This window comes from Hemiscyllium ocellatum, chromosome 31, assembly GCF_020745735.1.
Source record: "Hemiscyllium ocellatum isolate sHemOce1 chromosome 31, sHemOce1.pat.X.cur, whole genome shotgun sequence".
NCBI lineage: Eukaryota > Metazoa > Chordata > Chondrichthyes > Orectolobiformes > Hemiscylliidae > Hemiscyllium > Hemiscyllium ocellatum.
The window spans coordinates 50428478-50443390 of NC_083431.1; the positions used below are offsets into that span (position 1 = coordinate 50428478).

The 14913-nt window shown below is 42.5% G+C and overlaps 1 protein-coding gene across 3 annotated transcripts in view; it reads left to right on the top strand.

Annotated features, from left to right (window-relative positions):
• The window catches only part of zzef1 (zinc finger, ZZ-type with EF hand domain 1), a 240311-nt gene that overhangs the window by 200279 nt on the left and 25119 nt on the right, over positions 1–14913 (top strand). For all 3 annotated transcript variants that reach the window (XM_060848324.1, XM_060848326.1, XM_060848325.1), the window contains 2 exons: positions 102–200; positions 1560–1725. In XM_060848324.1, the coding sequence (XP_060704307.1) occupies positions 102–200; positions 1560–1725 (265 nt within the window). The remainder of the gene's footprint in view (positions 1–101; positions 201–1559; positions 1726–14913) is intronic.

Here is a 14913-nt window from a genome sequence, read left to right on the forward strand (position 1 = left end):
ATTGTTGGGCCCTGTGCAATGTTTATCTTTCTCATGTTGATTTCTGTTTTTTAACAATAGCATTTCTCACGTAATGGACATGATTTTTTAATTTCTTCTAGGTGATACACTGTATTACAGGTTTATATCAGACTTAGACACCAATGACTGGGGTTATAAATTCACAGTGACAGGAGGCCACCGTGGACGGTTCCTAACTGGTGAGTATATCCATTCATGGAGAAAGTCACCTAATTTCTGTCTGATAATCTTTGCTCTTTTGCTTTCTTCTTTTCTTCTCTCTTTCCTTTCTAGTCTGTCTATTATTTTCTTTCTTTTGCATCTCTTGTCTGTTCTCTCTTATTCTGTGTCATGGCACAAGGCACTTGTCTGACGTTAGCTGGAGTGTTGTGTGTAGTTCTGGATATCACACTTTAAGAAGGATGTGAATGCATTGAAGAGAATGCAGCATTGGCCCATTTTTAAGTGCTGCACATTTTGTATTTGGACCTTCAGCTCGAATTACCTCCACAAACTTCTCTTTCTCCATCTTCACTTCCTATCTTAGCACGCCATTTAAAATCTACCCTTCATACTGAGAGTTTGGTCATCTACTCTACTATCTCCTTTATATGGATGAATATTAAATATTATCACAATGCTGTCACACTCTCGGCCCCCTCACTCCCAACTCTCGGCCATCCAGATTTTCCCCCCATCACAATCTCTACCTCTTCAGTCGCCCCCAGTCCTCTCCAGTTGCCTCTCCCACCCAAGTCGTACTCGCCTTCCTCTCCAGTCACTCCCATCCAACTCCTATCCTCCTCTCCAGCTCCACCCTCTTCCTTCCAGCCCCCCCTTCTCTCCAATGCCCACCGTGCTCCAGTCATCTGTCCCCGTCCTCTCCAATCCCCCACACCTGCCGTTCCCCCACTTCTGTCGCTCTCTCCTCCCATCCAGTTGCCCCTCCCGCTTCCTCTCCAGTTCCACCTCTTCCCCTCCAGTATCCCCCCAACTCTCCAGTTCTCCCCCTCCCCTCTAGTTGCACCCCCTCTTCCCCCTTTTCCATGCCTGTCCCATTACCTCCCCTTCTCTCGGTCCCATCTGCTGTCACCCTGCTCACTTTATGACTTGTATTCTCACATCTGCCGAGTGATCTATACTATTATTTGTTAGAAATAGCTGCACCCATGCATAGAACTGCAAACCTATGATTTTTGACAAATTAATCCTAGGTGTTTGAAATTGATAATAAGACCAGATTTTGTTTCAATTTACACGTGCTGCTTGTTTTCAACGCGTTTTCTCGCCATCTACCTAGATTTATGTTGTATCTACTGTAATTGGAGAAGGATCTAAATCTATTAAAAGTGATTTTTGTGTAAAATCATTGGGACTTGTTGTGTAAAAGCAGCCAATCTCCTCCTCCTCCACTTGTGTAACGGCAGTTTCATGTTTCAGTTGAGAGTTTGCCACTGTTGGTTAAGGAGTACAGCTCCACCTCTGACTGGCAAGGGGCCTGCTGCAGACATTTCCCATTCTTTGGCCTCCTGTCCTGATGTGTTGTTCTTTCTCACCAGGGTTTGAGATACTCAAGCAAATGGTTTCAGAGGAGAGGATTCTCCCACACTTTCCAATGGCGGAAATCTGGGAGTGGCAAGTGGGTGTGGCCTGTCAGCAAATGGGACATCAACGACTCAAGGCAGTTCATCTGCTTTTGAAGATCTTACAGTGCAGCTGTCACAGGTATGGCAGCACCTCTGAAGCAGGGAGTGCAGTTCCACTCTGTGTGGTCATGCTGTTTATTAAAATTGCTGATGACAGTTTATTTAGGGATGTAAGTTATCTTGGCTGGGATGAATTCCCTTTGTCAAGGTTTCTGGAATGTCCTGTGCCCAGTGACACATGAGGGAACCTGTCCTTTCCACTATAGTCTGTCCAGAGCAAGATATTTGACTGCAATCAGTGTATTATTTTGCTTCATCACAAGCAGATGGTTGTTCTCCATGGTGATGTTTACATTTGCCAATCTGTAATAGACCCATTTCTATTTGAAAAATGTCATTTTTACATGTGCAGCTGCAAATGTGTTGCTGGTCAAAGCACAGCAGGCCAGGCAGCATCTCAGGAATAGAGAATTCGACGTTTCGGGCATAAGCCCTTCATCAGGAATGAGAGAGAGTAGCCAAGCAGGCTAAGATAAAAGGTAGGGAGGAGGGACTTGGGGGAGGGGCGATGGAGGTGGGATAGGTGGAAGGAGGTCAAGGTGAGGGTGATAGGCCGGAGTGGGGTGGGGGCGGAGAGGTCAGGAAGAGGATTGCAGGTTAGGAGGGCGGTGCTGAGTTGAGGGAACCGACTGAGACAAGGTGGGGGGGAGGGGAAATGAGGAAACTGGAGAAATCTGAATTCATACCTTGTGGTTGGAGGGTTCCCAGGCGGAAGATGAGGCGCTCCTCCTCCAGCCGTCGTGTTATGTTCTGCTGGTGGAGGAGTCCAAGGACCTGCATGTCCTCGGTGGAGTGGGAGGGAGAGTTAAAGTGTTGAGCCACGGGGTGATTGGGTTGGTTGGTCCGGGCGGCCCGGAGGTGTTCTCTGAAGCGTTCCGCAAGTAAGCGGCCTGTCTCACCAATATAGAGGAGGCCACATCGGGTGCAGCGGATGCAATAGATGATGTGTGTGGAGGTACAGGTGAACTTGTGGCGGATATGGAAGGATCCCTTGGGGCCTTGGAGGGAAGTGAGTGTGGAGGTGTGGGCGCAAGTTTTACATTTCCTGCGGTTGCAGGGGAAGGTGCCGGGGGTGGAGGTTGGGTTGGTGGGGGGTGTGGATCTGACGAGGGAGTCACGAAGGGAGTGGTCCTTGCGGAATGCTGATAGGGGAGGGGAGGGAAATATATCCTTGGTGGTGGGGTCCGTTTGGAGGTGGCGGAAATGGCGGCGGATGATACATTGTATGCGGAGGTTGGTGGGATGGTAGGTGAGAACCAGTGGGGTTCTGTCCTGGTGGCGGTTGGAGGAGCGGGGCTCAAGGGCGGAGGAGCGGGAAGTGGAGGAGATGCGATTCTCAGGAATGAGAGAGAGTAGCCAAGCAGGCTAAGATAAAAGGTAGGGAGGAGGGACTTGATTCTCAGGAATGAGAGAGAGTGAGATGCTGCCTGGCCTGCTGTGCTTTGACCAGCAACACATTTGCAGCTGTGATCTCCAGCATCTGCAGACCTCATTTTTTACTCGAAGAGTTTTACATGTGCAGGTCATTAAGCTGACTCCTCGACTTGGTGAATAGTGTGTTGCCTTTAAGCTAGCTTCTGTTGGTTTGAGTTGTCTGATGTGTGCTTCCCCAACAAGGGTAGCACCTCCAGCAGAATAGCTCCAGGGCTGTAGGAGCACATGGCCTTCTCACCATGTTGAGGTGCAGTCCTAGGTTAAGTCATAGCATGGGTTTTGAATGCTTGTTGCTGAATGTTCAGCAAATCTCATCATCTGGCTGGGGTTCAGAGACCTCAGTATTTCTCCAGATGGGAAGTTTCAAAGTGGTTCAATGTTTGCTGACTTACTAACACTTTGTGGTGAGGGAAGTCCAGTACATTAAGGAGCTGCCTTACGCTCCTCATGTCTTGAAAATAACCAGTGGAATGGTAAATTAGCTGCAGGCTAAGACCGACTGTAGTACTCCCTAAGTTGAATGTAATTGTGCTTAATCTGGACCTAATGTAAAATTAGATTATACATGTCATCAGAGCCATCGCACGTGTTAGAAAATCTTATAGAGCCCCAGCGATTTCTAAAGAGTATGGTGTTGCAAAACCAACTTTGTGATTCTTTGAAGAAGTAACAGAAAGAGTGGACAAGGGTAATGCAGCAGTTATCATTTACTTTGACTTTCAGATATCTTTTAATAAGATGACACAAAGAATCTAATCAATAAAATAATTAGTCAAAACCTAGATCTTTGGAATACAAGGAGGCCATTTGGCCCTTCAAGCCTATTCCACCATTCAATAGACCGTGCAAGTTGTAGAATAGAGAACTGTGTGGTGGCAAGTTGGCCATCAGGGTGTCAGGTGAAATATGTCGGATTCGAGCAGGCCTGAACTAGGGTCCCACAAAGATTTGGGGCTTCTATTTGTCAAAGATATTGACAGTTTAGACTTTGGTGAAATCAAGAGCAAAAATTTCTAAATCTGGAGGATTAACCAGTTCTGAGTGGGCTGCAACAAGTTATAGGTGGGAACATTAGTAAACACATAGAAAGAGCAGGCAATTGACAAATAACTTTGCAAGATAGTTAAGTAGGCGATATTACATTATGGAGGGATGGTGTGGGCTCAATGGGCTGAGTGGCCTGCTTCCTCAGGATTGCATGATATAAGGAGAAGCTAGACAAACAGTTGAAGGAGTTGTGGTTCTGCTCGCCGAGCTGGAAGTTTTTGCTGCAAACGTTTTGTTCCCTGGCTAGGGAACATCATCAGTGCTGTTGGAGCCTCGTGTGAAGCGCTGCTTTGATGTTTCTTCCGGTATTTATATTGGTTTGTTCTTGCCGCTTCCGGGTGTCAGTTTCAGCTGCAGTGATTTGTAGGACTATCATAGGACAAGCCAGACAGAGAACAGCCAGAGAATTCCTAGAAGCATGGCATTCATCCCCAAACTCCATCAACAGACACATTGACCTGGACACCATATACAAACCACTACAGCTGAAACTGACACCCGGAAACGGCAAGAACAAACCAATATAAATACCGGAAGAAACATCAAAGCAGCGCTTCACACGAGGCTCCAACAGCACTAATGATGTTCCCTAGCCAGGGAACGAAACGTTTGCAGCAAAAACTTCCAGCTCGGCGAGCAGAACCACAACAACGGATACCCGAGCTACAAATCTTCAATCAGAGTTGAAGGAGTGATGCTGATGGAGTGAGATTGCAAAGGATGATAGAAGAAACACCACTGTGGACTTGTTTTGCCAACTGGCCGTTTTTGTGCTTTGTATTTTATATAATTCTATGTTTCTCAAGAAATATTTCTGCAAGTAAATGCATAACTTTTTAAAATGGGTTTTCACATTGACTGTACCTGACATAAGTGTTTTTAATATCTCACTCAGAGGTAAAAGTTGCCATTGTCCTACTGGACCACCGGGCTGCTCCTTCATTAAAGAGAGACTGTGGTGCTTTAACCTGGGGGTCACTGCATTTCTGAGGGGGTTGGGTTGAGAAGAAGAGTCTTTCCTGACTTCAGCCAGTGTGGGAATTGTTTTACTCAGGCATATAAATGTTAAAAGTGAGTGTATTCATGTATGCAGATCTAAAGGCAAAAGAAGAGGATTTCTCAACGATGGTGTGAAGTATCCATGGCATTTATTGAATGGTTAATTTGAATTACTGGGTAACTCTGGGCACCTCAGTGGTTAGCACTGCTGCCTCACAGTGCCAGAGACCCGGGTTTGATTTCAGCCTTGGGCAACCATCTGCATGGAGTTTGCACATTCTCTCCGTGTCTGCGTGGGTTTCCTCCGGGTGCTCTGGTTTCCTCCCACAGCCCAAAGATGTGCAGGTCAGGTGAATTGGCCATGCTAAATTGCCCATAGTGTTAGGTGCATTAGTCAGAGGGAAATGGGTCTAGGTGGGTTACTGTTTGGATGGTTGGTGTGGACGTGTTGGGCTGAAGGGCCTGTTTCTGCACTGTAGGGAATCTAATCTAATATTTTGCGGTCAACTGATTTTTGAATCATGAGGAGTAAACTCTGCACCTTCAAAATTAAAGCACTGGAAATCTGACATCTCACCTGTTGTACTTGATGGCTCAAATAATCATTATTATTATTGTTTATAATGTGTCAGATTTTGCAAATAAATTACAGGTGCAAATAATAAAATAAAAAAAGTCAATGTAATCCATCTTCCAATTAATTTTAAATGTACCACTCAAACTTAACCAGTCAAATGATTTCTTCCTCCAATTTTAGGTTGGTATTTTCCTTAATCGTGTACAGATAAAAATGACACATATAATTAACATTACATTTTTAAAAAAGCTCCTTCCCATGGAGAAAGCGCACTGATTGTAACTATTGTCATTTAATTGTTACAGAAACTTGGCTTCCTGTCTGGACCCTGAGTAAGCTGATGGGGAATAGTTTATAGTTTAGAGGCACTTACTAACCTATTCATGATCAATTATAAATGACCTGGATAAGGGAACCAAATGCAACATTTCCAAATTTGCTGACGAGACAAGACTAGGTGAGATTGAGAGTTCTGTGGAGGATGAAAGGTCATTTCAGAGCAATCTAGACTTGTTGATTCTGTGGGCAAGCTCATGATGGAGGTCATACACTTTGCTGTGAAAAACAAAAAGGTCTTATTATTTAAATGGTGACATATTGGGAAGTGTAGATATACAAAGGGACCTGGATGTCCTTGTGCACCTGTCGATGCAAATAGGCAGGCAAATGGTATGTTGGTCTTCATTGCCAGAGGATTTGAGTTCAGAAGTAGGGGTGTCTCACTGCGATTACACAAGGCCTTAGTGAGACCTCAACTGCACATTTTGGTCTCCCTGCCAAAGAAAGACTATGCTTGCCATTGATCAAGTACAGAGGGGGTTCACTCGACTGATACCGAGGGTGGCAGGCCTGTCATATGTGAAGAAATTAGTCCGACTGGGCCTATACTCACTAGTTTAGAAAGAATGAGAGGTGACCTGATTGAAATATATAAAGTTCTAACTGGGTTGGTCAGGCTAGATGCTGGGAGCATGCTGGGTAGGGGAGTCTAGAACCAAAGATTACAGTCTCAGGCATACGGGATAGACGATGAGGAAACAATTCTTCACTTCGAGGATTGTGAACCTGTGGAGGCTGGGTCACTGAGTACATTGAAGAAAGACTTGGATAAAATTTTAGGTATTAAAGGCATCAAGGGGTGTGGAGAGAAAACAGGAAGATGACATTGAAACAGAGGATCAGCCATGATCATTTGGAAATGTGGATCAGGCTCAAAGGGCTGAATGGCCTATTCCTGCTCCTAGTCTCTATGTTTATTCTGTTGGACATAAAACAAGAAATGATTGAAGCTTTTAACAAAGGCAATGCAGGAATCATGGGGGACTTTAGTCTTGGTTTGTTTGGATCAATCTTTTGGTAAAGATCATCTGAAGGATGAGTGACAAGGTTCTGTGGCAGTTTCCTGGATTATCACATTGTGAAATCAGCTGAGGATAGAGCTATTTTAGAACCTAGTACTGTGTGATCTCCATAAAAACAATCTGATGAGAAATGCTGATTAAAATATAATTGAATACCATACTAAGTGTGAAAGTGACCCACTCCAATCGCAAGCAACAATCTTAAACAACATCAACGCATGGGCAAGAGCAGAGAGCTGTCTGGGATTGACTGGTTAATAGATTTAAAGGTAAATTAGCAGTGGGGAACATAAAGAAAATTCAAAATATCTAATGAAATGCATTCTGTTGAGGAAAAAGAAAACTCAAAGATTCCTTTGTGACTTACTGAGGATGTTAAGGCAAGTATTAAATTGAAAGAGGCTGATAATGTGGCAAAGATAAGCTTGAGAATTGTCTAGAAACTAGCAAAGGGGTATCAAATATTTAATAACTGAGTCAAAATAAAATTGAGTAAACTAGCCATGAATGCACAAACAGGTTATTAGAGCTTCCATAAGTACATAAAAAGTACGAGAGTAGATAAAGTAAACACTGATCTCTTAAAAGCAGAGGCAAGGCAAATTATTGTGAGGAATGAGGAAATGACAGAGAAGTTGTACAAATGTTTTGTCTGTCTTTGTGTTAGGAGACACAAGTTACATTCCAGAAATAAAGGATAACTGCATGGTTAAGAGTGAGGAAATTAAGACAACAAATATCAGCAGATGTCACAGGCTTCCAAAAGAAATATTTGCAAAGATGTTGGGTGCACAGGCTATAACTTCTCAGACGTTTGTAGATTATCGAAGGTTCCTAGCAAATTGGAAGTTGGCAAATGTAACAGTGTTGAAGAGAGGAGGGAGAGTGTGACCAACTATTAGCCTGACAGCAGTCATCTGGAAAGTTCTGGAATTTATTCTGAAAGAAGGCTGAACCATGCACTTAGAAAATCATAGTTCAGTCAGTCAAGGTCAGTATGGTTTTGTGAAAGGCAAATCCTGTGCTGCAAATTTCTTAGTATTTTTGAGGCTGTACTAAATAGGCTGGTTAGGGCAAACCTGTAGATGTAATATATCAGAGTTTCCAAAAGACAAATGGAGAGATACTAGAAAAAGGGATAATATACAAGATAAAGGCTTAAGTTGGGGTAACATGTTAGCTGAAATAGTGTATTGTTTATTTGAAAGGAAGCTAAAAGTAGAGATAAATGAGGGATTTTTGCAAGTTGGGAAGCTGTAGTTAATGGAGTGCTGTAGGGATCAGTGTTGATGCCTCAGGTATTTACAATCTACATTAATGACTTGCATAAAGAGACAAAGAGAAATCTATTTAAATGAAACAAAAAATTGTGGGTGCTGGAGGTCTGAAATAAAAAGAGAGTGCTGGAGAGATTCAGCAGGTATGGCAGCATCTGTGAGACTAAATGTTTTGAGTCCAGTGACCTTTCATTAGAACTGAAAGCAGCTGGGAAATGGTATTTATGCTGACAACAGGAGGGGACAGGTTGTGGGGAAAGGGGTGAGATGGATAGATGGAGATGGTGCCTAGAAAGAAAGGGGGAAAATAATTGATAATGATGATAACACTGGGAAGAAATTAATCCTGATAAAGGGAATTGTGAACAGTTGAAAATGTTGGCTGCTGGGAACAGCCTGAAAAGATCAAGAGTCAAGTCTGGGTAATGAAGGAAGGTATTCACGTCTGAAATTATTAAACTTCAGGTTGAGTCCTGAAGGCTGTAAGGGCTAACTGTAGAAGGTCATGTGGTGTCACTCCAGCAGGGCTGAGACAAAAATGTTGGCATTGCAACACAGTGGTGTGCTGAGGTGATAGGAAATTGGGACCTGGGGTCATTTGTATGGACAGGGAGGATGGATAAATGTATCTTGGTTGCTGACAATACAAAGCTGAGCAATACAAGGATACCAAGAAACTGCACAATGATATGCATCTGTTTACTTAGAGTCATAGAGATGAACATCAAGGCGGATAATGGGGGAAGTGAATGGCTATTCACTTTGGTCTTAAGAACAGAAAAGCAGATTTTAAAAAAAATCAAACTTGCAAATGTTTACATTGAGAGACTTAGATGTAATGCGAACAAGGAGTGCAAAGTTTAAATGCAAGCTAAACAAGCAATTAGGAAACCATGTTGGCTTTTATTGCAAGGGAATGGCAGTATAGGAATAAAGAGGTTTTGCTAGAATTGTAGCTTTGTTCAGAGTTCAGCTAAAATACCTTTGCAAGTTTCATCTCCATATTTAATAAAATATTTATTTGCATTGGTGATGTTATAGCGAAGATTCACTACATCAGTCCCTGACACAAGTGTGTTGACCTGTGATCGACTGAGTAAGTTGTGTCTGGGCTACTTTCAGTTTAGAAGAATGAGAGATGATGACGTTGAGACCTGCATGGTTCTGAAGGGGCCTCACTAAAAGATTGTTGCAGAATCCAGACAAAGTCTCAAGAGGTTTATCATTTATGGTTGTGATGTATCACTCAGTGGGTTGTGAGTCAAAGATTTATGCAGCATGGAAACAGACCCTTTAGTCCAACTCAACCTTGAAACACTGCCCCACTGGGATGTGAATGCTCCACTGTTGAATATTTTTGATCTTGAGAATCTGGGAATATGGAATGGGCAGGAAAGTGGAGTTGAAGCCAAAGACTGGCGATGATCATATCTGCTGTGGTGGAGCAGACTCGATGGGCCAAATAGCCTACTCAGATTGCAGAAATTAGAATCGTAAATTCGGAGTGATGGAGCTTTCCATTTGTTATGGACACATTCCCTGAATAAGCAAGAGGCTTCATGCCAAGATTTATTTGATGTATTTGAAGCACAAGAGGACGCTGTGGCAATCAAACAGATAAAGGAAATGGGGTGCTATGTAAGTATGTGGGCATTGCCTGATTGGCATAGCTTTAACATTGGTACTTTGTTATTGAGTCAAAAAGGGTATTGCTGGCTGGCCTGCATTTATTGCCTATCCCTAATTGCCCTTGAGAAGCTGGGGGCGAGAATAACAAGGGATGGTGCTCTTATCGTCAACATGCAAGTTCTGAGTGGCTGAGGTCTCATGTTAATCCTAACAATGATTTAAGAAATCAATTGAAAGTTTCAAACCTGTTTTTTTCTGGTAACCCAGGACATTCCTGCAGTTTACCACTAGTCTGCACTATTGGATAAGGGTCCTTTGTGTAACATTAGCTTGCTTTCACGGTTCACTGCCAGAATCTTTTATTTCATACTTTCATAAAATTTTTATTTGTTAAGTTGATTAAATGCTGTTGGACTGCTCCTGTGAATGTGACTTCCAGATGTAGAGGAGAATCTAAAATAGGAGATAAACATAAAAGGGACAGAGAGACTTAACATGTCCCTCTTTGTTTCAAAAGTATAAACATTTTTATTCCAATATTTATATCTGAATAAACATCTTATATTATCCTTGTAAAATAGTTTGTTTCGCACCCTGCCAAGGTGAAATGAAGACAGCTGCATACAATTGCACAGCTGTGAGCAGGGGCTGCTGCAGCTGGTTGCTGCTGTGAATGTACGCCAGCGTTTCCTGCCTGAACATTTCCACTCCCATCCCTTCAAAACAGGTGTTTCCACGCTCACAAGAAGTTGTATTGACCTTTTGCATCTCCATGTTGGCACTTGACCCCTCAGCTGAGGATAGAGAATGACAACAGAAGCAAGGAAAGGCATTGGAAGCAAGGAAGTTATCTTGTCACTGTTCCTGTAATCATTTTGTTTTACAATGTGCCTTGTGGTAATTAATGTGTGTACATTTGCAATGCAAATGTATTTTTCTCATATTTATATCAACGTATGTGTTATCAAAGTGGGACAAATATATTTATTGTTCAATGAGTCCCATTTGCAAACAAATAGTATGAAAAGCTTTATTTAGAAAAATGGGATTCCTTACTCTCCGAATGTTTTTACAATGAACATCATAAATAATTTCTGCCCCTCCCTATTTCTATAATTAGCCCATCAAGAGTTTATATCCTAAAGCTAAATATAAATCTTTAAACTTTGTTTTTTCACAATATATCAACTCTCAAATATGGAGATCGGCTAGTTCAGTTGGCTGGATGGTTGCTCTGTGATGCAGAATGATGCCAACAGCATTTCCCACACTGGCTGAGGTTACTATGAAGGATTCTACTTCTTAACCACTGCCCATATCTGAGGTGTGGTGACCCTCAGGTTAAATGAGAGAGCAGTCCTATGGTCCTCTGGAACAGTGATGGCTTATTTCACTTACACTGGGCTTACAAGATCTAATGTGGCCAGGAGTGGCTGGAGAGGGTGTAGCTGCAGAAGTTTCCCTAAATGCCAACAATGAGAATATGAATCTCCAGTTCTGTGGACGTCCACGTAGATGTCACATTTCACTCTCCAGTCAAGAGAGAGTGCACGGAAGATCAAATCATCAACAGCTCGGACATACTAAAAACAATGACTCTGTCACGAGAAGTGCTCATGAGCCAGTTAGCTGCAGTGGGGAGAGGTTTGAAATACGCTGGAGCAGGAGTAGGCTGTTTAGCCTGTCAAACCTGCCTGCCATTCAGTACTCTTAGGGCTAAGTGGACACTTCTCAGTGACTTTTATCTACTATATTCCCATAACCCTGTGTGCTGCAAGTAATCAGAAATCTGTGAATCTCTACCTTAAACATTCTCAAAGATTGAGCTTTCAAGCCCCTCGGTGGCAGAGAATTCTGAAGGTTCACAATCCTCTGAGTAAAATAATTTCTCCTCATCTCAGACCTAACTGGCATCCCTCTTATTTTTAAATTGTGACCCCAGTTTTCAACTCCCCAATCAAGGGAAACATCTTCCTGAATCTACCCTCCCGATCCCTTTTTAAGTATTTTGCAAGTTTCATTGAGATCACCTCTCAAAGCTCTGGAGAATACAAGGCCCAGTTCGTCCAGTCTTTCACGAACAATTCTGTCAGCCTGGGAGTAAGTCTGGTTCAACCTTGGTTGAACTCCCTTTGTGGCAATAGTCTATTTCCTGAGGTAAGGAGACCGAAACTCTGCACAGTACTGCAGGCACAGTCCTGCAGACACAGTCTAACCAATTCCCATACAATTGAGGTAAGTCCTCTAACATTCCACAATTGCTCCTCATAGCTGCTGCAGCTACGTTAGTTCCCAGTGATTTATTGACTAGGATACTTGTTGGTCCCTTTGTTTATCAACAATTTCCAAATTTCTATTTAATAAATACTCCATACATCTGTTCTTCTACTAAAATGGATAACCTTATTTTTTTCCAGATTATATTCCACCTCCCATGTTCTTGACCATTCACTAGGCCTGTCCACATTCTCCTGATGCTCTTTAAATCTTCCTTATAATAGCATTGTATCATCCATACATTTGAACAATTACATTGTGCTTCCTGCCTCCAAATCGTTGATATATATTGTAAAGTGTTGTGGCCCAAGTACCCGTAGTCTCAGCCTGCAAACACCAAGGATGAAACAAAAACAGAAATTGCAGGAGAAACTCTGCAGGTCTGGCTGCATCTGTGGAGAGGAAGCTGAATTAATGTTTCGGGTCCAGTGACCCTCCTTTAGAACAGAAAGCAAGAATGGCTCATTTATTCTGTCTATTAACCAACCATTATTCCAAGGCAATATATGACCTCCTATCTCATATGCCTTTTTTTTTCTAACCAGTTTCCTGTATGGGACTTTATCAAAAGCCTTCTAAAAATCTAAGTCTATTAGCTCTTCTTTATCAATTGTGTTAGGAATATCTTTTGAAAACTCCAAATTCATCAAAACACAATTTCTTTTCTACAAATTCAAGCTGACTCCATCCAATCAGATCATTATAACCCATGTGTCTATTTATCCCATCTTTTAAAATAGATTCAAGTGTTTTTCACACTACCAATGTAAGGATAACAGGTCTTAGTTCCTTTTCTCTCTCATTCCCCTCTGTGGGGTGGCATTTGCTACCTTCTAATCTGCAGGAATCGTTCTGGAGTACGTAGAGTTTTGAACAATAATCACCAATGCATTGGCTGTTTCTTTAGCCACCTCCTCCGGCACCCTGGGATGAAGACCATCCGATGTTAGGGATTTTTCAGCTTTTAGTTCCCAATATAATTTTCTTCAACTAGTTCTAGTATTTTCCTCAGTGAAAACAGACATAAAGTAATCATTTTTCTGTTTCCCCATTATGAATTCTCCTCACTGCCTTTAATTTTATCCAAATGCTTCCTATTATTACGAACAAATTAGCCTCTTTATCACTGGATTCAAAACACAGTAATCTTAAAACATTCAATGACCCTTAAAATTGCTCAATAGTTCCTAACCAGACTTTACAAATAACAGATCTTGGACAGTACATTTGTAACTTAAACAAAGATTAACAATTTATTATTAAGAATGTAACTTTAGCAGCAGATGAACAAGGAGATCTAATTAATATCTATGATCAAAGTCACAATCTTTTTTGATCATAAACCCCTACACTCACTGACAGACAGACACAGTTAAGGAATATATATAAAAATGAAAATAAAAGCATTGTGATATGTCAGTTTGATAACCATTTCAACAATGAATTCCAGGCCTCATGAAATCCTTTCACAATGGGTTGTATTGTAGCCACACAAGACTGTATCTCGCGCTGGAGAATGACTAGAGAGGGCAAAACCAAAAAAAAAGCTTAGAAGTCTGGCAGCTTCTAAGACAAACCTGCCTTCTCCCCGAAAGCCCAGTCAGAGCCATTTCGCTGCTAGTTTTCTTTCTTTTCAACATGCCCTGTGATTGGCTGGTCAGCACTGGTCCTCCCTTAGTTGACCCATTTAGCATCCAACCAGCTGCCTGTCCTCGAGCATTTGAGACAAAAAAAACTGCAGATGCTGGAATCCATGGCAGGAGGCTGGAAGAACACAGCAAGCCAGGCAGAGTCAGGAGGTGGAGGCTGATGTTTCGGGTATAACCCACCTTCAGGACTTGGAGTGGGTTTGTGGGAGCTGCAGATTAAGGGGATGGCGTGGCAAGGTGGTGAAGTGGGGATAGGTGAAGACAGGTCGAGGGTATGGCCTGGTTGGTCAATGGGAGGAATGAATCTGGTTGGTGGCAGGGAGGAGTGGAAGGGATAGGACGGGGTGGGGTGGGCTGAGTCCTCCGGATTGTAGGCTGCCCAGGCAGAAGATGAGGTATTTGTCATTGGTGTGAGGTGTGGTTCGTTGTGGCAAGGGAGGTCACACCGGAAAGGGAGTAGGGAGGGGAATTAAACTGGACGGTGACTGGGGGTCCTTGAGCATTAACAGCATGTTGATGTTGAATTATCTGCAGTGTCCTGAGAGCAGTAATTAACCTGAAATGTTTTTCCATGTCAGCTCCCAGGAGCAAACATCAATCTTTTGTTCTCTTTTCTTTTACAACAAGCTATTGGTCAAAGTTCAATTCTCAGTTGCAACTTTCAACTCCAAACAAAAAATTAGAAAATTAAAAGAAAATTAATGATGATCTTAATACCATAGAAAACTTTACACAGTTTATGTTTGTTTTTGTCAGTTGGCATTCATCTTCCCTGTCTTTATCAGTTAGATTTCATGTCTCTCGTCCTGAGACAGTTGCCCACAAAAGATGAGCTTGGGAATTCTGTAATTGTCAGAGTGGGGAGGCATATCTCTTCATCCAAGGTGAATCTTCTAAAAGGTGGTCTCTGTGCTGCTAAGGCCAGCACAGTGCAGAACCTTGTTTGGGATTTTGAGG